This window comes from Mustela putorius, unplaced genomic scaffold (genome assembly GCF_011764305.1).
Source record: "Mustela putorius furo isolate JIRA1106 unplaced genomic scaffold, ASM1176430v1.1 tig00001130_pilon_pilon_pilon, whole genome shotgun sequence".
NCBI classification, from domain to species: Eukaryota; Metazoa; Chordata; class Mammalia; order Carnivora; family Mustelidae; genus Mustela; species Mustela putorius.
This window is the reverse complement of record NW_025421584.1, coordinates 27375-55165: the sequence shown is the minus strand read 5'-3', so window position 1 is coordinate 55165 and position 27791 is coordinate 27375. Positions and strand designations below refer to the sequence as shown.

Sequence of the window (27791 nt, the reverse complement as noted above, 5' to 3'; positions counted from 1 at the left end):
ATCAGGATTTATAACACCTATAAAATTTATATGCTTAAATAGTCAAAAGTTAACATTTGCTTGTGTTTGTTTTCAAGATAGGAATTTGCAGTAACTGCAAAAGCATCCCTGGTAGGTAAGAAAAGCAAGCTTATTATCTGAGGTTTTCTTCTCTGACAGGAAAGGAGGAAAGAGATTATTAAAGATAGAAATGAATAAAAGACTAGGAAGGATCTGGAAAGGCTAAATATTAAAATGTGGGAGTAGAAGTGAGGGCACGATATAGAGAAAGCTTTAGAGGAGCCAAGTTAGGTCGTGATGTGTGTGCAGCACTTTCTAGTGGGGTACTGTACTCGGGCTGGACTCAACTACTCTATTTGACCGATCCTAGGAGGAGTGCCCAAGCTGGAGAGAACTGATTTTACATATGTATTTAAAAAACCACAGAAGAACTAGAAGAAGCAATGGTTTCATGTATTTCTACTAATGAGTGAGGAGGTCTTCCTAAATACGATCTAACACCCAAATTCATGGGGAAAAAATGGTTTGACCACATACATATTAGAGCTTTGGTATAGCAAGAAAGTCCTTCTTGACCCCATCCATACCCCATATACACTCTCATCCTAAACAAGCTTTGAAGGCAAATGACAAACAGGAAAAAAACATTTGCAGCATATGACAGAGTCGGTAACGTGCGCGCGCACACACATGAACATTAACCTCTGAAGCACCTGCATGGCTCAGCTGGTTGAGCGTCTGACTCTTGATTTCAGCTCAGGTCATGATCTCGGGGTTGGGAGACTGAGCCTCTCACTTAAAAAATATTTATATGCCTATGATAAAGATGTCACTTCGGTAATACCTGCCAACCTTTTTATTACACAGGAACTAAAAAGTAAATTTTAAAAACCTCTTGCATAAAAGAAAGATCTCACAGAAACCAACAAGCCTTAGATCCAACTCTAACACGCATATCTCACAGAACTGTAGCAAAGGCAGAAGGAAGTGATAAATTCAACCATGAAAAGTACATGGAAAATCAGGCCCCCGCTTTTGTACAGGAAGAAGCCAACATTCTTAAATTGTTCAGTATATTTTATTACGGCGTAGTCCAACACTTTCCAAATTGTTTTCTGTTAGACATTACTATTTTGATTGATATCATAATTATATTTTGGGGAGGGGGCAAACAGGCTACCAATCGTACGAAGTATTACATGTTAGAAAAAAATTAACAGAAAAACATGAGACACATTTACACAGTTCCATGTTATTTGGGATAAAATGTGTATTAGAAATACTATGCTGTTCAGAGAATGCCAGGAAGATGAATCAGATCATACAGTGCATGAACAGTTGCTGTTTCAATCTGCAACTGATGCCCAAACATTTACTATTTAATCACCATGTTGAAGTACATCTCAACATTCTAATATTTATTAGAAGCAGTTCTAATATTATCACAGGTAATAAAAACATATTTATATATCTAATTATCATAGTACATGTGAGAATCAGATATATAGGAGCATATTTTTATAAATTATACATGTAATATATTAGCAATCATTTAGATATATAGAGAGAAGTAGGCAGGTAGATAAGAGGTGGGGAGAAACAGGCAGACAGAGATAGACACTGAGCATCTTGGATGTTTTTGACAATTAATGCTACTTTATTCAGTCAGCACTATCATGAAAAGGTCTAGTTAGGAAAGCAACATGCATCAGAATGTTTGGGTTCTCAGGCAAATGAAAAGGAAGTGAGTAAAGACTGGGCAATGATATTAAAAAATAAATCCAAAGTTGGCAAAATCAAATTTCAAAAATATTTATACTAAAAACAGGAAAAATACATTTTTTCCTGAGCATCACTTCATCCTCTTCTCCCCAACAACTGCCATCAGTGTGAGCTGAGTATACACTGCCTTCTTCAAAACTTTAAAGAAACATATTCAGTAACAATAATCCTCTCTAGCAGACAAGATGATTTTTCTACATTTTGGTTTCAAATATTCTTGAGGGATTACACACTTTAAAATTTGGGGTAAGTAAAACAAGTCTCTGCTTCATTACCCAATTATAAGACATAACCATTTATTGTTTATCCCTTAACCAACAAATTGTCCAAATTATTTAGTATAAATCGTTTACCTCTAGAACTCTATACACATCAATTTCTGCTTCTTTAAAAAATACAAGTTGAATATTTATACAAAATACATTTTTAAAACTCTTACCCAGATTGCAAGTTTAGCCTTATTTCCATCCACTGAAATTGTTTTCACCTTAAAGTCAACACCTTGAAAAAAATAAAAATGTTGATAAGCATCCCAGTAAAATGACACTTTTAAAATCAATTACCAAGAAAACAGAAAAGCCACTTTATGAAACACTCAAATTCATACCCCAAATTCTTGGAGTTATGGATTGAAAACTTAAAGAAACATGTGCCTAAAGTTCAGCAGCTTAAGATTTAATCAGGATAAATGAAAACCAAATGCTTGCAGAATTCAAACACTTACCTACCCATACTTGCTTGAAAAAAAAATAAATAAACACTTTAATGGAAAAATAAACTTCAATGTAAGGTGATTAACGATGCACATTAAAAGCCAAGTGCTGGAATTCACGGAGCTCACGCAGAGACGACTATCCAGGCTGACCCTGGATCAGGGCCATTTTCTAAGGGGCTCCAAACGCCACCTACACTCCGTCATTAAGGGTGCTGTCCACAGCCAGCTCATCCCCTAACTCAGATTCTGACTGGAAGCAGCTTGGTAAAAACATAAAAAGGCCACTTACTCTTGTCTTATGAATTCTTTGTTTTTAATCCTAAAAAAAGTATTCGTTCTATATAACTTTATCAATGATCCCTTGCTACTGCACAACTGCAAAAGAATTTACACACAAAAACATATGTGCCCAATCCTCTAAGAATCTTCATAAGTGAAAAGGAGGAGTGCTCAAAGTGCTATGAAAATCTGCTGTATGCACTACTGGGTATTTACCCTAAAGATACAAGAAAGAACCTAGATGTCCATCAACAGATGAATGGATAAAGAAGATGTGGTATATATACACAATGGAATACTATGCAGCCATCAAAAGAAATGAAATCTTGCCATTTGCGACAACATGGATGGAACTAGAGCGTATCATGCTTAGCGAAATAAGTCAAGCGGAGAAAGACAACGATCATATGATGTCCCTGATATGAGGAAGTGGTGATGCAACATGGGGGCTTAAGTGGGTAGGAGAAGAATCAATGAAACAAGATGGGATTGGGAGGGAGATGAACCATAAGTGACTCTCAATCTCACAAAACAAACTGAGGGTTGCTGGGGGGAGGGGGGTTGGGAGAAGGGGGGTGGGGTTATGGACATTGGGGAGGGTATGTGCTTTGGTGAGTGCTGTGAAGTGTGTAAACCTGGTGATTCATAGACCTGTACCCCTGGGGATAAAAATATATGTTTATAAAAAATTAAAAATTAAAAAAAAATCTGCTGTAAATACTAATTTATGTAAAGAAAAGAGTTCCATAAGAAGACACATAAGGTTTTACTATAGTGCCCCCACCTCCAAAAAAAAAAAAAAAAAACCAAACCCTTTCCAGGAAAAGGAGTTGACACAAGCCATTTGGCTTAAATGAACAGTAACTGCCCACATGTCTTTAAAGAGTATCAAAATTAATGTGCAGGCTACCCCACTGGCCAGAGGGAAAGCATTAGCTCAAGAAGCTTGGAAAGAAACTTTGAAAAGATCTTATTAGCTTGTCACAATTAATTCAGAAGAGCCACAACTAAGATGAACAGCACCCTCATATACTAAATGCTTGCGAGAACACCTGTCAGCAATATGGAAATACATCAGTAATTCTTGGATGATTTCAGGTGATCCATTACAAACACACAGTAGGTAATAAAAATGCGTTTCAAATATGCATTATATCAGGTTCTTCTGTATGCCAAAGATTAAGGAAAAAAAAAAAAAAAGTTTAGTGTTCTGGGCTAGGGTGATAAAGGAGCTGAGAAAGCCACACCCAGAATCATGGGCAATTGTTCATTAAAGGACAGTGCTAATAACATAGTCCAAGGAAAACCTGAAATTTCTTTGCAGCTAAACATATAAAAAAATCTTATTAAATCACTTGTTATCATTAAATCTAGATAACGAAATACTATGCCACACCACTTATATAAAAAGTATGAAGGGCGCCTGGATGGCTTAGTCAGTTAAGCATCTGCCTTTGGCTCAGGTCATGTTCCCAGGGTCCAGGGATCAAGTCCCACATTGGACTCCCTGCTCTGTGGGGAGTCTGCATCTTCTTCTGCCCTCTCTGTCTCTCATGAATAAAATAAAAATAAAATCTTTCTTTAAAAAGTAGGAAATTATTTACATTTTCTTTGTAGTACTTGAAAAACAAAACCAAACCTGAGAAAATTCAGATGAGGGAAATGGTTCTGACTTGGTACAGGTACTACTAAATTAAGGCCACTGTAAACCATACATAGAGATAATCCATCATACATACTCTCCAGTTAAATTCTCCAAGTTTTTCAGAGAATAAAGAACTCTTTTTTCCCTAATTACTCCAGACAACATGCTCAAGGGCAGACTGGCTTTTTGCCAGCTACCAGCTAGTACACCCAAGAAAAGAAACTCACTGTTTCCAAAATGTTTGTGTTTACCTCCCCTCTCCCAATTTCCTTCTTCTCTTTCACAATTTCCTGTTTTTCATATGTTTCTTGACAGTCTAATGATAGTCTCTGTCATATGTATCACTTACGTGTTGTTAACTGTTTCCAAGTTACTCTTCTGGGATATTAAATCTGCAAGTTACAGATAACGTCCTTAGGAAACAATGCCCACAGATGTCCTATCATCAAAGTCAATACACACAGGTAGCCTGGAAAGGGCACCTCATCTGGACCCAGGCCCTGCAAGTCCCCCATTTCATCTTTCCTTCGTCCCTCTGGGGAATCTCCTACACAAACTTTAGCTTTCATCTGCTCAAATTGCTTCTTCACCAAGTCTGGTTCTTCTGTTTTGCAAGCGGCTCTTAACTTCCTTTTAATGATAGCCACACTGGGAATCTTTTTAATAAACCTGATTTTGCCAACTTCTTACTAGATTTGATTAAACTGTCTTTTCAACTTCTTCATGTGGATGACAAGGAGCTTGTAACAGAAGCTGAATGTCTAGGGGAAAAAAAAACACTCCTGTGCATTTCTTCTACTCTCCTACAACACTGAACACTTCTGTGACCATATTGTGAGGGGTTTTCCCACAAGCAATTCTCGACTCTCTGGGGACATCGGTGTCTTATAATTCAATTCAGTCTGATAGAGTCAGATCCCACAGGGGAAGGGCTAATTAATAAGTCCTATAAGACTACTGCCCTCCCATTTCAGATGCCATCCCAAATCCAGGTTGCTACCTGTGCTTCTGACCACCTGGCTATTAATCAAAGCTTCCCACAATCCCCTCCTTTGACTGGATTAATTTGTGGCTCACAGAATTCAGAAAAAGCTACTTATTAGAGTATCATTTTATTATAAAAGGATATAACCCAGGAACAGCCAGATGGAAGAGACAAATAAGGAAAAGTATGCGGAAGGCACAAAGCTCCCATGCCCTCTCCAAGTATGCCATCTTCCCAGAACTTCCATGTGTTTGCCAAACAGAATTCTCAGAACCGGTAAATTTAGCATTTTTATGAAGGTTTCATTATTTAGGCAAGACTGATTAAATCATTGTCCTTCAGTGACTGAATAAAATCTCCCAGCCCTCATCCCTCTCCCCTCCCCTGAGGTAGGAAAGGAAAGAGGAGGACTAAAAATCTCAACCCCATAATCACATGGGTGATTCTTCAGGCAACCAGCCTCCACCCTTAGAGGCTTTCCAGAAGTCACAGCACCAAGATAAACTCAGGAATCATTGAAAGGGGCTAGATATGAAAAACAAAAGACACCTTTACTGCTTTGATCAGTTAAGAAAATCAAAGGGTTTTAAAAACTCTGTGCCAAGAACTAAATATGTATTTCTTATAAATCAAAATATCCACAGAAAAACTGTAATTTTGGCTTTTTCTTGTTGTTCATTTGGGCTTGCACTTTTAATAGTTAATTCAGGTTTTTTAAAGTAATCTTTTTAAGGCAGATGAATAGTTCAGTTAAAACTAGACATTACAGTCAATAAAACCTTTAAAACAAGCAGTAAATGGAACATGAAAGTTTACCAAAGATAGTATCAACTGTATTATACAGAGACACTCATCAATGAGAAATCAGAACACATCAATGAAATCATATGCCATGTCAGAATTAAAAAGCAATCAAAAGAAACTAACTCAAAACTAACAAAAATTGGGCGCCTAGGTGGCTCAGTGGGTTAAGCCTCTGCCTTCGGCTCAGGTCGTGATCTCAGGGCCCTGGGATTGAGCCCCACATCAGGCTCTCTGCTCAGCAGGGAGCCTGCTTCCCCCTCTCTCTGCTTGCCTCTCTGCCTACTTGTAATCTCTCTCTCTCTGTCAAATAAATAAAATCTTAAAAAAAAAAAAACATAGATGCTAGAATTAGCAAACAATAAATTAAAAACTAGTCTAAACATATAACCTGTGTTGAAAAAGTGAAGTACATATGAGAGATTGAAAAGACCCAAATCAAGCATCAAGAGATGAAATGACAATGTCTGAGATGTAAATTACATGGGATGAGATTAACAAAAATCAGACATCACAGAAGAAAACATAAGTGAATATGAAGACACAGCAATGAGTGCCTGGAAGGCTCAGTCAGTTTAGCAGCGGCCTTTGGCTCAAGTTATGATCCTGGGGTTTGGGATCAAGCCCCATGTCAGGCTCCCTACTCAGTGGGTATTGTGCTTCTCCCTCACTCTCTGCCACTCCCCCCAGCTTGTACTCTCTCACTCTCAAATAAATACATAAAATATTTTAAAATAAATGAGTAAAAATCAAAATCAATGAAACAAAAATAATTGGTTCTATAAGGAAAAAATCAATACACTGATAAATTCTAGCCGAAGTGATCAGGAGAAACAGAAACAAAAACTGCCATTATAAAGAATGAGAAAGATCACATCACTACAGATTGCACAGAGGTTAAAAAGCTACCAAGGAAATGTTATAAACAAGTTCATACCAAAAGTTCATGACAATCCAGATGAAATGTCAATTTCCTTCAAAGATTAAAAACTATCAGAACTGACTCAAAAATAAATAGACCACAAACAAAATACCTAAAGAATATAAACAAAAGGAAATCAAAACATGTCACTATAAAAAATCAACTAAACCCAAAAGGCAGCAGTAATGAAAGAAACAAGGGAAAAAACTGTGTAAGACACACAGAAAACAAACAGCAAAAGGTCAGAAGTAAATCCTTCCTAATAAGTAATTATATTAAAGTCAGAGATTAGCAGAATATATATAAATATATACATAAATATATATAAAAGATCCAACTATATGCTGTCTATAAGAGACTCATACTCCAAAGGAAAGATCCCAATAAATATGAAGCAAACACTTACATAACTGAAAGGAGAAATACAGTATTAGTTTTAGATTTTAATATACCACTTTCAATAATAGATAAAACAGCCAAAGAGATAAGACAGAAATAGGATTTTTGAACAACAATACAAACCAGTAAGACCCAATAGAACATGCTACCCAACAACATCAGAATAAAGTTTTCTCAAGCGCACATGAAATATTCTCCAGGACAGACCACATGTTGTCTACAAAACAAGGATTAATAAATTCTAAAAGAGGGGCGCCTGGGTGGCTCAGTGAGTTAAAGCCTCTGCCTTCGGCTCAGGTCATGATCCCAGAATCCTGGGATTGAGCCCCGCATCGGGCTATCTGCTCGGCAGGGAGCCTGTTTCCTCTCTCTCTCTGCCTACTTGTGATCTCTGCCTGTCAAATAAATAAATAAAATCTCTAAAAAAACAAAAATAAGTAAATAAATTTTAAAAGACTAAACTCATATGAAGTATTTTTTATCATAATGTAATGAAACTAGAAATTGGTAACAGAAAGAAAACTGGGAAATTCACAAACGTGCACAAATTAAATAACACCCTTTTAAACAACTAATAGAGTAAAGAAATCGTAAGAAAAATTAGAGACTACTTTGAGACAAATGAAAACACAGTACACCAAAACTTGAGATGTAGCAAAAGCAGTGCTAAGAGGGAAACTTATAGCTATAAACATATATATTATAAGAGAAGAAATATCTCAAATCAATAATCTAAGTTTATACCTTAAGGAACTAGAAAAGAAGAGCAAACTAAGTGCTATAAAAGGAAGGAAATAATAAAGATCAGAACCAAGATAAAGGACACAGGGAACTGATATACAACAGAGAAAAATCCATGACCAAGGGCTGGGGTTTTTTGGTTTGTTTTTACAAAAAGATCAACAAAACTGACAAGCTTTTAACTAGACTAAGGAAAATAGAAGATTCCAATTACAAAATTCAGATATGAAAATGGGGACATTACTACTAATTTACAGAAAAAAAAGATTATAAGAGAATATTATGGACAATTATATACCAATAAGCTGGATAAACTAGATGAACAAATTCCTGAAAACACATAACTGACTAAATTGACTTATCAAGGAAAAGAAAATCTGAAGAGACCATTAGTAATTAAAAACATCTCAACAAAGAAAAGCTCAGGACCAGAAAGTTTCACTGACAAATTCCACCAAATATTTAAAGAGTTAACACCAATTCTTTTTTAAAAAACAGAAGAGAAAGGAACACTTTCAAGCTCATTCTAAGAGGCTAGCACTATTCTGATACTAGAACCAGACAAAGATGTTACAAATAAAGAAAACTACAGACCAATATCCCAGAGGAATACTGATGCAAAAATCCCCAGTAAAATACTAGCAAACTTAATTGAGCAGCCTATTAAAAGGATTACACACCATGATAAAGTGAGTTGTACTTTTATAATATAAGACTGGTAGATTATGAGCAAATCAATCAAAATAATATATCCCATTAAAGAATGAATGGGGGAAAAACACATGATCATCCCAATTCATGCAGAAAAAGCATCTGACAGAACTCAACATCCTTTTATGATTAAAAAAAAAAAATCAACAAACTAAGAACAGAACAAAATTTCCCTAACATGATAAAGGCTATATAAAACTCATAACTAACATATTCACTGGTGAAGGACTGACAGCTTTCCCCACAGATCAGAACAAGACAAGGACATCTACTCTCACCTCTTCTATTTTACAGAGTACTGGAAGTTCTCGTCAGAGCAATCAGGCAAGAAAAGGAAATAAAAGGTATCCGTATTGGAAAGGAAAAAATAAAATGACTTCTGTTCAAAAACATGATCTTATATACAGAAAATCCTAATTCTAGTACATACATACATACACACACACATAAACACACACCCCAAACAAATAAAAAACGTGTTAGAACAAATGAATTTAGCAAAGTTGCAGGATATAAAATCAACAAGCAAAAATCAGTTGCATTTCTATATACTAGCAATGAACAATCCAAAAAGAAAAATTTTAAAAACTATTCCATTTACAGTAACATCAAAAAGAAAATAATTGGGAATAAATTTAACCAAGGACTTTTAGACCTGTACACTGAAAACTACAAAACACTGCTGAAAGAAATAAAAGAAGACATAAGTGGAAAAAGTGTATTTATGAGTTGGAAGACTAAATATTTTTGAGATGATAATACTACCCAAAGCAATCTACAGTTTCAACACAATACCTATAAAAATTCCAACATTTTTTTGCAGAGAAGAAAAAACTGATATTCAAATTTATATAAAACAAGTAGTACTAAAGAGCAAAACAACACTGAAAAAGAAGAATGAAGTCTAAAGACTCACACTTTCCAACCTCAAAACTTACTACACATCTACAATAATTAAAGCAGATGGTACTAGCATAAGGACAGACATTTAAACCAACGGAACAGAAGAGATAGCCTAGAAATACACCCTAACATAGAAAGCCAATTGATTTCCAGCAAAGGAGCCAAGACCATTCAATGGGGAAGTATGGTCTTTTCAACAAATGGTCCTGATAACAGTGAATATCCATATATAAAAGAATGAAGTTGGACCCTTACCTTCTACCACACACAAAATGAACAAAGACATGAACGTAAGAACTAAATCTTTAAAATTCTTAAAAGAAATTATTGGGAAAAATTTTCATGACACAGGATGCAGAACTGATTTTTTGGGTATGACAACAAAAGCACAGGCAACAACAACAACAACAAAAACAGATAAACTGGACTTCATCAAATTTACAAATTTATGTGCATCAGAAGACACTATCAAGAGGACAAGACAAACCACAAGTAAGAACTATTTGCAAATCATAGCTGATAAGGGATTAGCATCACTAATATATGAAGAACTATAATTCAAAAATAGTAACAAAATAACCTAATTCAAAAATGAGGAAAGGATTTGAATAGACATATATACAAATGGCCAATAAGCACATGAAAAGATGCTAAACATCATTACCCATTAGGAAAATGCAAATCAAAAATCAAAACTACATGAGATACCATTCTTCAAACCCATTAAGATAGCTATTAAAAAAAAATAACAAAAGGTAACAAGGATATAGAGAAACTGGAACCCCTGTGCATTGCTTGATGGAATGTAAAATGGTAGAGTCACTGTGAAAAATAGTTTGATGTTTCCTCAAAAAGCTAAAAATACAATTACCATATCATGCAGCAATTCCACTCTTAGGTATATAGCCAAAAGAAGCAATAGCAGAAACTCAAACAGATACTTGCGTAGCAATGTTGATAACAAAACAGATACTTCACATCAGAAGGCCTAAGCAACTCAAGTGCTCATGAACAGATGAAGATAAACAAATGTGGTTTTTACATATCATGGAACATTACTCAGTCATAAAATGGAATGAAATTCTGATATATGTTACAACATAGATGAACCTTGAAAACGTTAAGCTAAGAGAAATAAGCTACTCATAAAAGGACAAATATTGTATAATTCTAGAATAGGCAAATTCATAAAAGCAGAAGACAGAATAACGGTTACCACAGGCTGAGGGAAAAGTGGAATAAAGGCTATTGTTTAATTGGTGCAGAGTTCCTGTCTGAGGTGATGAAAAAGTTCTGAAAACGGATAGTGGTGATGGTTGCAAAACAAAGCAAATAAACTTACTGCCACTGAACTGTAAACTTAAAAATGGTTAAAATGGTAAATTTTATGTTTATTTTACCACAATAAAAAAATAAATAGGTAACTGGAGAGTCCTGCATCTATTAAAGAAATTGAATCTATGATTAAAAAGCTTTCCATGAAAAAAATTTCAGGCCCAGAGTGAATTCTACTGCACATTTAAATAATAATCCATTCTAAACAAATGCCTCCAGAAACGTGAAGAAGAGTGAATACTTTCTTAGTCACTCTATCAATTGTACATTACCCTGATACCAAAACTAAAGACATTATAATTAAAAGCTATATAGACTAATATTCTTCATGACTCAGATGAAAATCCTAAACAAAATTTTATCGTAACTAATCCAAATTATGTATAAGAGAACAACACATCACAACCAAGTGGGTGTTGTTATCCTAGGAACAAAAGTTTGACTTAACACTGAAAAAAATCAATAGGGACTTTACTACACTAAAAAAAGAAACTTAAAAAAAAAAAAAAAAGAAAGAAACTTCAGGGGGTGCCTGGGTGGCTCCGTGGGTTGAGCCTCTGCCTTCAGCTCGGGGGGTGGAGGGGGGCAGACTTCGTATGATCACTATCAAATGCAGGAAATGCACTTAACAAAATCCAACATGCATTCCTGATAACACCTCTCAGCAAACTAGAAACAGAAGGGAAATTTCCCAACCTGATAAAGGGGGTCTATGAAAAACACAGATAACATCACACTTAATGGTAAAAGACTGAATATTTTTCCTCTTCATACCAGGAACAAAAGACAAATCCCAGCCCTCTTCACTTTTTTAAGAGAAAAACCAAAAACCTTTTTCTTTAAAAGCCAGGGCAGTAAGACAAGAAATAAAAAGAACCCAGATTGGAAAGAAAAAAAATGTAGAAATTCAATGGAACCTACAGGATTAAAAAAAATTAAATTAAAAAACTCCTAGAACTATAAGTTTAGCAAGGTTGGAGGATACAAACTAAATGTTTAAAAAAAAATCTATTGTATTTCTATATATCATCAATGAACAAAGGATTTTTTAAAATTTTAACATTTTTAATAAAAGTCTATTAAATATTTAGGGCTAAATCTGACAAAAGATGTAAAAGACATATAGCCACTCTGAAAGAAATTTTTAAAGACCCAAATGACGGGAGACACATAATTTGTTCTGTGATTATAAGACCCAATGTTGTTAAAAGGTCAATTCTCCCCCAAATTGATGTATATAGAGTCAATGCAACCCCTATAAAAATCCTAGAAGGCTTTTATTTTTAAATCAACAAACTGATTCCAAAAGTCATTAGGAAATACAGATACTAGAGTCAAAAATAACTCTGAAAAAAGTAACAGAATTGGTAGACTAAGAATACATGACTTCTAGGCCTACTATAAGGCTACAGAAATCAGGACAATGAGGCACTGACATAGACAAATAGATTAATGAGATAGAATAGAGTCCAGAAATAGACTCACCATATATAAACAACCAAGTTTTTAGAAAGGTGCAAAAGCTATGCAGTGCAGAAAGGACATTCTTTTCAACGAATAGTTTTAGAACATACAAGGGGAAAAAAAAGGAAAAGAACAGAACTTCGATTCATATGCTTTACACTATATACAAAAATTAACTCAAAATGAATCACAGACCTAATGTAACACATGAAACTAAACAACTTCTAGAGGAAAACAAAGAGAAAAATCACTGCAATGCTCTGTTAAGCAGAAAATATAACACTGAAAACATTAGAAAAAACTGACAAATTGGGTTTATCAAAATAATAAACTTCTGCTTTTAGAAATAAACTGTTAAAGATAATGACAAGAGGAGCCACAGTCCAAGAAAATATCAGCAAAGCATATATCATGTAATAAGGAGTTCATATGCATAATATATAAAGAACTCTCAAAACTCAACAATAAGAAAAAATAAAAAATGAACAAAAGATTTATTCACATCACACACTCTCAAAATATAGCTCAATAGATAGCAAATAAGAACTTTTTAAAAAGACTTTTATTTTTATTTTTACTTACTTGTTTGACAGAGAGAGACAGAATACAAGCAGGCAGAGCAGCAGACAGAGGGAGACGGACAAGCAGGCTCCCTATGAGCAGGGAGCCCGATGCAGGGCTTGATCCCAGGACCCTGGGATCATGACCTGAGCTGAAGACAGACTCTTAATGGACTGAGCCAACCAGGTGCTCCAGCAAATAAGAACTTTAAAGACACTCAACATCACTGGTCATTAGACAATGCAAATTAAACCACAATGAGACTACCACAACATACAAACCTATAAGAATGGTTAAATTTTTAAAGTCTAATCATGCTAGGTGTAACAGGTGAGGATGTGGAAACAGGAACTTTTATGTACTGCTAGTGGATATATAAAATGACACAATCACTTTATTAAGAAATGGATGAACTATTTTCCAAACTTAAACATGCATTTACCATATGATCCAGCAATCCTATTACTGGGTATTTACTCTAAAGAAATAAAAATTTATATTCATATAAAATCCTGTATCTAAATGTTTACTACAGGTCTATTCATAACCACCAAAAACTGGAAACAATCCAGTGTCCTATAAAAAGTGGATGTAAAACATCCACAAAATGGAATATAACCCAGCAGTAAAAAGAAACAAACTACTGGCTTGCAAGAACATGGATACAGCTCAAAGGCAATATGCTAAGTGAAAAAAAGTCTGAAAAGTTTACATTAGATATTCCATTTATAGGACATTCTCAAAAAGATAAAGTTATAGTGATGAAGGCTCGCCAGTGGTTGCCAGAGGCTAGAGGCAGGAGAAAAGTATGACTAAAAAGACACTCGTTTTTTAGAATTATGGAACTGCTTCATATCCTGACTGTAGTAATGATTAAATAACTATATACATTTGTATAACACATGTTAAAATTCAGAAAACTATATAACAGAAAGGGGTCAATTTTACTGTATGGTAATTAAAAAAACAAAACACTGTCTACTCTTATGCTAGGAATATAAAATATAAAAAATATTTTCTAAAAGAATAAATTACCAGAGAACATGTATTACAAAATTTCTGCTTCTTTCTGATTTACGATTTACTTTGCCACGAAGTCCAAGACTGATTCTGTAAAACTGTTCCATGCGCTTTTGAAGTAATGAGCTCTTCACTCAAAAGATTTGATTGTGGCACCTTGATGGCCCAGTTGGTTAAGCAACCAACTCTTCATTTCCGCTCAGGTCATGATCTCAGGGTCATGAAATCAGCCTTGTGTCAGACTCCACATTTAGCAGAGTCTGCTTAAGACCCTCTCCCTCTCCTTCTGCCTCTTCCACCCCTATCCTATCTCCCTACCCCAGCCAGGATCTCTATCTCGATTAAATAAATAAATCTTTAAAAAAAGAAAAAAAAAGTGTTGACTAACAGATGTCTTGCTGGCTCTGTCAATAGAGCATGCAACTCCTGACCTTGGAATGGCAAGTTCAAGCCCCACGGTAAATGTAGGTATTTTTAAAATCTTAAAAAAAAAAAAAAAAAGTTTATCAATTGTGTTATTCTATTTTCCTATGGTCTCATCTGTGTCTTTTGGATCTATTTAATTATGAAAGAGATTTAACAAGTCTCCTAATATAACTGTATTTTCATCAAACTCTCATGTTTTGAACAGGTTTTGCTCTTATACATAACATCTATGTTTGGTGCCTACTTGTTATGATTGTTACAGCTACTTTGATAATAAACCCGGCCTCTCATTATTATATACTATCTTATTTCATTATATCCAGTGCATTAACCTTAAATTCTACTCTAAATTACATTATATTACCACCTGTTTTTATATTGCTTGCAATTGCCTAGCTCATCCCTTTATTTTCAACCTTTCATTATGTAAGTACTCTTCAAGTCCATCCGACAATGTGAGTTACTAGAATTGGACCAATTCACATGTAATTAACATATATTTTAATTCTGTTGCTTCCTTCTTCTGTTCAACATTTTTGACATTCTGTTCAAATCTGTGTTTGATCCTTTTTATTTCTGTATTACTACGTCGTGATTAAAAGAATACCAAGTTAGAAGTTAGGAGACTGGGTTTAGTATCTGTTCTCTTACTGAGGTCTAGATAGGCAGAAGCCTAACCTTCTTAAGTCAGTTTCCTCCTTCTCATCAAGGAATATAAAAATTCCTGCTTTACCTGCTAGTTATTTTGGAAGGAGGGAGGGTGAGAACATCGGGGTAAGATGACATCAAGAGGGGTACTATAAAAGCTTTAAGATCCCATGGAGAAACGATTATGAGGACCTAGATCCCCAAAACTGAGTTTACAAACTTTAAAAGTATCAACAATAAAATGAGGTAAGGGCTCTGCTACCCCAGAGGACAGAGTAAATATATTTTAATAGTTGAGAAGGAGGGAAAGCTGGGTGTGAGAAAAGACATACAAAACCTTATGGAGATTAAAGTTTTTGAGATGAAGAATAAGGTGGGAAGCCAGGGCTTTTTTGTTGACTACTTAAAGGGAGATATACAGTATAATGGTTTTATGGCAAAAAGTAACAGTGAGATAAAAAAGGTTTAGCCTGGGTAGCTCAGTTGTTAAGCATCTGCCTTCGGCTCAGGTCACGATCCTAGGGTCCTCAGAGTGAGCCCCCCATCGAGCTCCCTGTTCAGCAGGAAGCCTACTTCTACCTCTCTACTTCCCCTGCTCGTGTTCTCTCTCTCTGTCAAATAAATAAATACATAATCTCACAAAACAAACTGAGGGTTGCTGGGGGGAGGGGTGTTGGGAGAAGGGGGTGGGATTATGGACATTGGGGAGGGTATGTGCTTTGGTGAGTGCTGTGAAGTGTGTAAACCTGGTGATTCACAGACCTGTACCCCTGGGGATAAAAATATATGTTTATAAAAAATAAAAAATTAAAAAAAAAAGTAGAAAGGAGAGAGAGTAAAGAATAAAGCAATTTCTCAAACAATTAAATAAATATATTCCTCAGGGGGCCAGGGTGGCTCAGTCAATTAATGTCCAACTCTTGATTTCAGCTCAGGTCATGGTATCAGGGTTGTGAGATCAAGGCTGTATCAGGCTCTGAACTGAGTATGGAGCCTAAGATTTTTTCCTTTTCCCTCTGCTCCTCCCCGCACTTGCAAGTGCTCTCTCTTCTCTCTCTCTCAAATAAATAAATAAAAAAAATCTTTAAAGAAATAGTAGAGAACTTGTTTCAAATTTTAATTTAAAGAAATAAATTTTCTAATTTTTTATTTGAAAAATGTTCTACTCAAAGCATTTTTTATTCTCAGTCACCTAAAACAAGGTACATTAAAAAATTAAAAACTTTAAAAAAAATAAAAAATAAAAACTTTTAACATGAAGGAAATTCTGCCAATTTAATAAGCTTATATAAAATCAGTGTAACTAATTTCCATAAGCAGAAAAAGAAACCTGATGCCTTTTGTTTTTCCAAACATACCCTTGAAGTAAAAACAAAAAACCCGGTCAAAATATTCTTATAATTGTGTGTGTCTGTGTGTGTTGTCTATGTGTGTATTTATTTTTATGTCAAAAATATTATCTTGGATTATATATTTAAATATTTGTTGTCTCATTCTATTTCTTCTTCTGAGATTCAAATATACATATGCTGAATTTCCTTTTCTAATTTCCATATCATTTTTTCTCTCCAATGTGTTTTAACATTTTCATTCATTTTGGTTAATTCTACCCACTTTTTCCATTTTTAGCTTCTATTGTCTTTTATTTTGTTTTTCACAGTCTCTACTATCCCTTGTGATCCTTCTAATTTCACCTTTATTTCCGTGATGGTTTTATTTTCTTACCTTATTTCTCTTTCCTCTCCGTCAGCCTACCCTGCATTCTCTCATGCAGTCTCACTATCTCTTCCCGAACTCCTGTACCACTGCTTTGTGCTTTCAGTGGTAAATGCTTCCAAAAACTGTTTTACATTCATAGCAAAACAGCTAGGCATGATTTTCATCTTTTCTACAGAAATATTTTTTCTGCTGAATATTCATCTGTCTGTTGTTTTTCTGCTACTTTCTTTCTTTTTGATTCTTGAGTGGTCGGGGTGGCCTAACGCTGAAATCCTTTTCATAATTCATCTTTAAAAGAGGTGAAATTTTTCTGGACAAGCTATTTGTAAGAGATTCATGCAGAAGGCTCCAGCGGTTCTAGTTCTTGACCATCAAAAACTATGTTTTGGTTCAAGGTTTCATATGAGAATCATTTAAGTTTTTCTATTTGTTTGTTTTTTTACTTTTCAACAACCAAAGGAGATAGGCAGCCTTGAGGTTTTCACAATGAAAAGCCATTACTTCCCCTACCGCTTCAGAGACAGACAAATGTAAAAATGTCTTGTTTGTGTGATTCTTTGTTTGGCTTCATCTCCCCAACTTCTTAGAATCAAACCAGGTGCAGGAAAACTCCTGCCATTAGCTTAAAAAAACAAAACAAAACAAACAAACAAACAAACAAACAAGAAAACCCATTCTGCTTTCGCAAACAAAGGATTTAGGCTTTGCATCTCAGGGTGGGCCTCTCGGGTTCCTGAAGCTTCTCTTGCTGGTTCCAGGCTCTGCAGTTGTGGCATCCTCACTCTACTTCTTCCCACATACAGCCTGCTTAGACTCACTGCCTTTGGCAGCCATTCCAGCTATTTTGTGGCCTAGGGTTTTTAGCTTTCTTCTATTTTAGTGGAATATGGGGTTGGGTTTTAGTTTGTCCCTCTCTTTGTTGTTATTCTAGTTAACCACCAGAAAGCAAAAGAAGAAAATGCCAACTTTACTGTACTGTCCTCGGATTCAAGATCTAACAATTATGTTAAAAGAGTATTTTATACAAGATTGAAACTTGAATGTCTCACTATATTACTGAAAGATAAAGGTGTGCTTTCCTAGTGGACAGCTCTGTATAAAAGAATGAAGCTTGACCATCCTCTTACACCATACACAAAGATAAATTTGAAATGGATAAAAGACCTCAATGTGAGGCAGGAATCTATCAAAATCCTAGAGCAGAATGCAGGCAGTAACCTCTTCGACACTAACTTCAGCAACTTCCTTTAAGACATATCTCCAAAGGCAAAGGAAACAAAAGCAAAAATGAACTTTTAGGACTTGATCAAAATAAAAAAAAACTTCTGCACAGCGAAGGAAACAGTAAATAAAACAAAAAGGAAACCCATGGAACGGGAGAGGATATTCGCAAGTGACACTACAAAGGGCTGGTATCCAAGATCTATAAAGAACTCCTCAAACTCAACACCCCCAAAACAGATAATAATATGAAAAAATGGCAGAAGACATGAAAAGACACTTCTGCAAAGAAGATATACAAATGGCTATCAGACACATGAAAAAATATTCATCATCATTAGCCATTAGGGAGACTGAAATCAAAACCACATTGAGATACCACCTTACACCAAGTTAGAATGGCCAAAACCAACAAGACAGTAAACAATAAGCATTGGAGAAGATGTGGAGAAAGGGGAACCCTGTTATACTGTTGGTGGGAAAGCAAGTTGGTGTAGCCACCTTGGAAAACAGTGTGGAGATACCTTAAGGAGTTAAAAATAGAGCTTCCCTATTACCCTGCCATTGCACTACTGGGTATTTATCCCAAAGATACAGATGTAGTGAAAAGAAGGGCCATCTGTACCCCAATGTTCATAGCAGCAATGGTCACAATCGCCAAACTGTGGAAAGAGCCAAGAAGCCCTTCAACAGATGAATGGATAAAGAAGATATGGTCCATACATATAATGGAATATTACGCCTCCATCAAAAAGGGTGAATACCCAACATTTGTATCAACATGGATGGGACTGGAGGAGATTAAGATGAGTGAAATAAGTCAGGCAAAGAGAGTCAATTATCATATGGTTTCACTTACTTGTGGAGCATAAGGAATAACACGGAGGACGTGGGGAGAAGGAAAGGAGAAGGGGGTTGGGGGAAATCAGGAGGGGGAGTTGAACCATGAGAGACCATGGACTCTGAGAAACAAACTGAGAGTTTTGGAGGGGAGGGGGGGTGCAGGGTTGGCTGAGCCTGGTGGTGGGTATTAAGGAGGGCACATATTGCATGGAGCATTGGGTGTGGTGTATAAACAATGAATTTTGTTACACTGAAAAAATAAAATAAAATTTAAAAATCTAATAAAAAAAAGAAAGAAAAAAGAAAAAAAAGGTGTGCTTTCCTTACTATTTTACCAGTAAAATACTAATTTTCCACAAAACACAAATTTTTACAAGGCCATTAGCAACTGAACTAATTGTTTTAGTTTAAGAGTTCGTGTGTATATTAGTTATAACCTCAGGCAGAAAATAATCTGATGCCTAAATGTAAAAGACACCTTCCAAGACCCAGAGCCCATTTGGGGAACAAATTATGTACATCATTAGTAAGCCACAATCTTCGTATTTATTTTTAAAGGAGACAAAGGCTTTTTAATAATGAGGACAATACATAATTTGTCATTGTCCAACTCTCCAGATTTCATTTGGGTTTGAAATGGAGACAGATAACTTTATATCATATATTGATCATTCCCTTAGTAAAATTTTAACTCTAGGCAAATTCATTTTCCTGCCAGTTACTACTCTTCTACTCCTTGCTATCCATTGCTAGGCATGTACTAAGTGAAATGAAGTTTTATTACTAATTGTTTAAAGAATAAATAATAGGACTCCCTGCTCAGTGGGGAGCCTGCTTCCTCCTCTCTCTCTCTCTTTCTGCCTGCCTCTCTGCCTGCTTGTGATCTCTGTAAAAAAAAAAAAAAAAAAAAAAAAAAAAGAATCTTAAAGAACAAATAATATATCAAAGCTGAATTAAAATAGATTTTAAATTACTTGTGCTTTAAATGATTCCTTTTCACATACATAAATGTAGATCTGTAAAAGTTAATATGCCACACAAAAGCTAATAATGCCTGGTATAACCTATTAAACATTTAGAGGCACTATGAATTCATATTGATAAAAAGAAACAAAAAAGGCCTCTTCCTTAAAGAATTCTAAATAAGAAATATAGACAGAATGATGGAATCTAAAAAAATCAGTTTGACAACCACCATAGGTAGAATGACAGGGTGACACTTTAAAGGAATTTGGCATTTATCACCTAAAGTAACCAGTCCCATCACCAATCATGGTACAAATATATGGTACAAATACACACCATGCTCTGAGAAGCACTTTGTGGAATTCCCACAAAAAATCCATAAACTGAATTTAACCACAAGGACATATCTGACAGATGTAACTGAAGGATGCTCTACACAACTGAGCTGGTGTGTATTCAAAAAATGTCAAGGCCAGGAAAGACCAAGAAAGATAACAGAACTGCCCAGATTAAGACACTGAAGAGAAATAACAACTAAACTCAGTTGTGATCATGGACTGGATCCTGGACCAGAAACAATTTTTTTTTCTTTTGCTAAGTAAGACTTTAGAGGGACAATTAATGAAATCTGTCTGTATACAGCAGAACTATATCTATGTTCATTCAGGAAATACACATTAAAGTATTTAGAGGAATCTTGTCTGCAATTTTACTCTCAATTCAAAAAAAAACCAAGAACACTGTGTGTGTGTGTGTGTGTGTGTGTGTGTGTGTATTTAGAGAGAGCATGATAAAGCATATGTGATAAATATTAACATTTGGGGACATATAAGAATTCTTGTACTATTTTTACAACTTTTCTCTAGTATGAAATTACTTAACATTTGAAAAAAAGAAAAAAATACAAATCCCCACATGCAATAAATGAAACAAAGCCAGTTAAGAGAAACTCTTTATTCTCCCTAATAATAATGCTAGGATCACATTTATTACATTCCACTGAATAGATCATGAAATTTTAGAGCTGTAAGAAAAACACATTGCCTCTCACCAAAACTCTTCCATTTATTGGTGAAAACAGTGAGGTTAAAGGACTTCCTCAAGATCTAGACAACTGGTTTAAGGCAGAGCCAAGACCACTCCCCTACTCTGACCCAGCTCTTTCACAATGCAAGTTGTCTCTTGATACATTTACATTGTCATCTACTCCCTGAACATGGGTACACACACTAAATAGCTCAATCTTCTCATATATTCTAGTGAGCTAATGGGGCAAACCACTTTCTAGCAATCTAAATTTCATTTTAAAAAGGCATTTAGGTATTATTGCTCCTAATGATATTTAATAACTAATGTCAGTAAACATGTGAGTTCACAATATACACAGGATATAGAAGCAAATGCTAAAAATGCAGAATTAACACTACTATTAGGTGATACTGGTAGGTCCGTGATGATAGACACCGAGTCCATATTATTCATCATTATAACCCCACCCTTCGGAGAGTGCCTGACAGACAATAAATACTCAGATAACTGCATGTTGCTAAGTGAAAGGCAATCCATAGTACAAGAAAAAATGTATGTACAGACAATCGTAATATCCGCGTTGTTAACCAAGTGCCACGAAACAACAAATGAGTTATTTTTGCTTGACGAGATCTACAAAGACTCCAGAAATGTAATGAAACTAGTTCAGCCTCGAAAGACAAAGAATTCAAAAGACATGGAAGCAATGGGGTGGTAGATGGAGGGTAGAAAAAATTAAATAAAACATACTGAAGGCAAGAAAATACCTGGCATTTCTACTGAACTTTAAACATAGGCTTACCTATTGTTGCGGCAAGTTCAGGATCAAAAGTATCATCTGTGAACCTCAAGAGCAGGCTAAAAAAGATGTTAAAAAGAGAGATTAGAAATTTGTCTTTTCTCCTAACCATTTCACAAATATTCATGATTATTTCATTTTGTCACAAATGAGACACAGATAATGGGCGCCTGAGTGGCTTAGTCGTGATCCCAGAGTTCTGGGATCAACCCCCACACTGGGCTCCCTGCTCAGCAGGGAGTCTGCTTCTCCCTCTGCCCCTCACTCCATTCGTGCTTGCTCTCTCGCTCAAATAAATAAAATCTAAAGAAAAAAGAGCCTCCGTAAAAAATAAATTAGACACAGATAAGAATAGCTGATGTAGATCTGCTCCCACAAATACTACCTCAGTGCAGATACATAAAGAGGATTTAAATTATTGGAAAGGCAATGAAAGAATCCCAAGAGCAAAGCAGTTTACTTACTATACTGCCCATGCTCTCCTACACAATTCCCAAGTGTGAAAAGATTTGGGTTTGGGTTTGGTTTTGATTTTTAATTGTAATGGTATATCCTTGTGAGAAAATAGAATCAGCAACACGTCATACTGCAACATGGACAAAAGGGGTGAAAATCAGTCTCTTGAAATGCAACAAATTAATTTTTTGTTTAAATCTGATGTGCACTACTCTGAATTCAAGTGAACAGAAAGCTGTGAAAATCTATCATCTGGTAACAAGTAGTAGTTGGACTACTTCCTAAGCGGGAAGAAAACATACAGTTAGCAGGAAGAAAACATACAGTTAAAAGTGAAGGTAGATCACACAAGAGCCAGAGAAGGTATACTCTAGCAAATGCTAGGTAGGGTGTATGAAATCAACTACGAACAGGGAGTTCTGAAAGCTTTTATTTAAAAAAAAAAAAAAAAAGAAAGAAAGAAAGAAAAAAGAATGGAAAGAACTGCTCCACATTTTGAAAAGTTAATGCCAGCAAAAATTGCAAGAAAATTAATCGAAGACAACTGCCATGGTTAAGGTGAGAGTAAGAAGGACTAAACTTAGGAAATAGTAAAGAAACTAGAAAGAAAGAGATGAAATAATAGCAAAAGACACCATTTGAGCAGGAATTTAAGAAACAAGACAGAGGATCATAGGGGAAGAGAGGAAAAAGTGAAGGAAGAGGAAACCAGAGAGGGCGACAAACCATAAGAGACTCTTAATCATAGGAAACAAACTGAGGCTCACTGGGCAGAACGGGAATGGGGAGATGGGTAACTGGGTGAAGGGCGCTGGGGAAGGTATATGCTATAATGAGCACATACAATAAGACTGATGATCACAGACCTGTATCCCTGAAACAAATAATACATTATATGTTACTTCATTGAATTTAAATTTTTTTTTTAAAAAGACACCATATGAGTACTCAAAGATCTTATATATTCCAGAATTATTTATTTAATATAAGGTGGAAGTCAATTATTAGGAGCTCTTCAAAAATGCAGTTTAAGCTTTTGTTAAAGCCCAAGATTTATAAAATTAATCAATCTTCATTCGCATTATCTCCTTTAATAGGACAAGACTGTTCTACCGACGTGCATGCACTAACAAAATCAAGGATATAGCTATCCGATGTCTGAAATGCAAAAAAAAACTTATGCATATTTCTGTAGGTTGTAATTATTACTGCTAGAGGTTTTTTTTCCCCCAGAGTATAATGCAACACATAATGGCCTTTTAGTATTCAAAATCCAGTGCTATTAATTGTATTTAAAAGATTAACTCTCCCTTTTTTGGTTTTGCTTTCTTGTGTCTATCATGAAACCAGCACCACAAAAGTGAAATAGCAGATTTTCCACTTAACATTGTACCCTCTTGACTGTAACTTTGTTTATTCCAATGTGAGTCAGGTGACAACACTAACAAGAATCTTAAAAGACTGCACTTGTAAAAAATTTTCTTCTCTTCCCAACAGTAAGTTTTTAAATTAACAAAAGTAAAAATTTCACTAAAAACTTAGTTACTCATATTTAAGAATGAAAAAGGTAAGTATCCATTCTTAGTCACCACACTAAATAGTATTACATAAAAGAAACTTGCAGAGTAGCAGTGGCAGTAGTAATAATAATAATACCAGAATAATACAAATAATAACAATGGTATTGGCCATTATTTATTGAACATCAACAATGTGCCAGACACTTGAGCCTGTGTTTCTTCTTACATAATTGCTAATCCTTATGATAATCCTTGTCATTAAAGGTCCTTTGTCAGGAAAGGCAGGGAACTGATACAGTACAAAGCAACAAATTTTAATACTGGCTCTAAATGTAAGGAGATCTTAGCCACGGGTATACTGTTAGCTGGAAATGTATTCAAAACTCTATGTGATGCTTTTTTCTAGGCAGAGTCTATTTCTCTGTTTAAGTTTTTAAAGACTCCATGATTAAGAACCATGCTTTAAAGGATATATAGTTAAGCATTCGTATTTTCAAAGTCAAAGGATCAAAACACTCTCCACACTGAGCTACAGGTAGAAAGAGTAACTACCTCCATATCATTTAGAGGAAACCAAATTTATAATAAACAGTGTGATCATAAATAGTCTGCATTTCTTAATTTACACCTGAAGTTGGCCAAAAAGGATGTGGACAGAGACATAGAAGGACAGCAATTTAATTAACAGAAGGTCTCTATAATCCCTTCCAGATTCTGAAACACTTCGCTACTTCTTTACTTCACCATGGCTAGCCACAGAATCAAAGCATCTTACACATTAACGTTCGATAAGGTGTGAGGGATTTCTATTCCAACCTCATTTTTCAAATAAAAAAGAAGACCTAGAGTGTTAAGTATCACACACAAGGTCACACAAGTGGCAACACCAGTTTCATAATCTTGGTCTCCTGGCTGCTAAAACACATGCTCATCACACCCCAACAGTCTGAAATAAACTGGAAAAATAACCCACTACTTTGAATTACTTAAGATGTCCTTTCTCGTGCAACAATACAAATGATATTTCACTTCCCTTAACTCTAGATCTGTAAAGAAACAAACTTACTGGTCAGAACAACCCTTAGAGATTATATCCCGACAAAAGTTTGTGTACTAACTCTACTAACTCACCTTAAAAGGAACAGGCTTCTATGTTAGTAGAGTCATTTATTCTCATCATGCCCAGAAAGAATAAGTGTTCGAGGTTGTTTTCCACAGCAGAGCACATGCACCAATAATGTTCATCTAGCTAGAAAAATAAGCCAACTTTCTCCCTAAACGTAATCCTTTCTTGAAAGAGGCAAAGGTTAAAATTTTGCAGTGAGCAGCTGAAAATTCACCATTAAGAATTGAGAAAAGTTTGGAGCAGATTAGATCCAACTAAGTTTGTCTGAAGGGAGGGAACTAAGGAAACAGTTAAATCCGCCTAACTGATTTAACACTAAAGAACCTCAATTACGTAAACACTCTAAACTTCCAGAAAATTTTAACACAGTTAACTGGTCATCCATCCAATATGTTTAGGAAGATGCTGCCAACCAAACCTGAATTGGGCTGAACCACGCGAAATGACATTCAACCACCCGTGACCTCAAAATCAGCCATTTCATATGCCTTAACCTAAATGAGGGTCACATCTCAAGAAAGAAAGATCACGAGGCTATAGAAGTCCTATTAAGACAATGCTCAAAATATTAACTTTTTAACCCTCAAACAGTGATCATGAAAAGTACTTTATTCAGTCCTTTATTTTTTTAAAGATTTTATTTATTTCTCTGAGAGAGAGAGACAGCATGAGCCAGGGGAGGGGCAGAGAAGCATACTCCCCTCTGAGCAGAAAGCCTAAGGCAAGGCCAATCCCACAACTCTGGGATCCTGAACTCTAGGATCATGGACTGAGCCCAAGGCAGACACTTAAGCAACTAAGCCACCCAGGTGCCCTATTCAGTCCTTTAAATAATGCATACATACACACACACACAGACTCCCCATACTATTTTGCTATCCCAAAGTATTTCATTAATTCATTCCTTGTTATGTACAAGTCCCTCACTCCAATATACACGGAGGTAAATGAGAAAAATTAGAAAATTATTAAGTGAGAAAAATTAGAAAGCATACTGTCACACTTTTAAAGTATAAAAAATTGCAGAACATATTACAAAACAAAATTCAAGTTAAAGAAGTACAACTTGGGGCATCTGGGTGACTCAGTCACTAAGCTTCTTCCTTTGGATGGGGTCATGATCCCAGGGTCCTAGGATCGAGCCCGGTATAGGGCTCCCTGCTCAGCTTTTCCCTCTCCCACTCCCCCCTGCTTGTGCTCCCTCTCTTGCCGGTCTCTATCAAATAAAGAAACAAAAAAAAAAATTTTTTTTTTAAAAAGGTACAACTTGATGAAGCGATCTGAAAGATAAGTTTAGCCGCAGATGTGGCTAAAATACGAAATTACAGCTCCTGGAATTGGAATATTGTTTAAAAATCCAGATCGCCAAGAATATAACCTAGTAATCATCACCACCACCATCATCATCATCCTAAGAGGGCAAGGAGAACTTGACCTGGAGAACTTTGTTCTAGGGCTTGGATGAAATCACAACCCACTTGCAACACTCACTGGGCGTCATTGTTCTTACCTGATACTCAACTACTGTCAGTTAATCTTTTCCCTCCAGAAAAAGTCAAGAAAGAATACACAAAACACTAATTCGCTCTTTCACCTCTAAACGATGCGGCAGAATGCGAAGGGACAATGACACTTTATTCTCCAAGGCGGTCCAGAGCTTGAACTCCCCGACTAAAGCGATTACTCAAGCGGTCAGAAGGCCCGAGAGTTCTTTCACAGCTGACTCAGGGGCAGAGAGAGAAGCGGCCATGGGCGGCCCCGAAACAGGCCAGGAATGTGACCCACGGCGTCGCGAAACTTCCTGAGTGGAATACTACGTCGTCAGAGAAAGCCTGACAGAACCACCAAAGTGCTGAAGTTACAGCTCAACTCGCGGGGTGACAGTGAACCTGAACCCCAGGGCCGAGTCCGGGCTCCGCTCGCGGCCACACTCGGGCCCGAACCCGCCCGCCACGCCCTGAGCTCCTCGGCCGCGAAGCCGCGAAGCCGCCGACCGAGACGCGGCCCTCGGAATTGTTTTCGTCTTTGCTACGACAGGACGGGAACGTATCCAGACAAGTCGGGCCTGCCCGGGGCCGACAACCAGGCGGGCTTGGGGGGCAGGGGCTGCAGGACCGCGCCGCGGAGAGGCCCGGGAGAACCCGCAGAGCCCGCCCCCAGCCCGGCCCGCACCAGCCGCCGCCTTTACCGTTCCCGACGCGGCCCAGCAGACAGCGGCCAGGGAGGCACAGAGAGCCCCGCCGCCCTCGTCGCCGCCCGCAGACCCGCCTCACCTAGACTTGCCCACGCCACTCTCGCCGATGATGAGGATCTTCAGGGTGGTCAGCACGTCCTCGTCCATCCTGACGCCGCTCCGCTCTGAGCCCAGCTGGCCACCCGGTTCCGGTTCTCAACCCTTCACCGGAGAGAGGGGCCCGCGCATGCGCAGCGCTGCACGTCTGCCACCTTCCTTTCTCCCCGGGTGTTTAGGTTGCAGAAGTCCCGGTCGCCCCAGTTCCGCCTTGGGGAAGCTCTGCGTCTGCGCAAACTCTGTCCCGGGCGTCTTTCCGGAGCGCTTATTCATCCTCTGCGCAAGCGCAGAAGGGAAGGGCCGCGTGTGATTTCGCCCTTTTGTAGGCGGTTACACCTCCCGTCTCCTAACCTAACCCTCCTTCAGTGGTGTACTTGGGAAAGGACCGAGCTGGCAGAGCATAACGCTCTTTTATTTCAGCAGCTGCTCGTAATAGGTGCAATGCAATAGGAAAAGCTTGTGCTTGAAGGCAGATATCTTAAATT

At 36.6% G+C, this 27791-nt stretch overlaps 1 protein-coding gene across 1 annotated transcript in view; it reads right to left on the bottom strand.

The window, feature by feature from the left end:
* RAB18 (RAB18, member RAS oncogene family) overlaps positions 1-27515 on the bottom strand; it is a 37532-nt gene extending 10017 nt beyond the window's left edge. The window contains exons 1-3 of the mRNA XM_004781630.3: positions 27290-27515; positions 21918-21973; positions 2222-2283 (exon numbers count right to left, since the gene is read on the bottom strand). Of these exons, the coding sequence (XP_004781687.1) occupies positions 2222-2283; positions 21918-21973; positions 27290-27357 (186 nt within the window). The 5' untranslated portion in view covers positions 27358-27515. The remainder of the gene's footprint in view (positions 1-2221; positions 2284-21917; positions 21974-27289) is intronic.
* Positions 27516-27791: the final 276 nt, after the last annotated feature.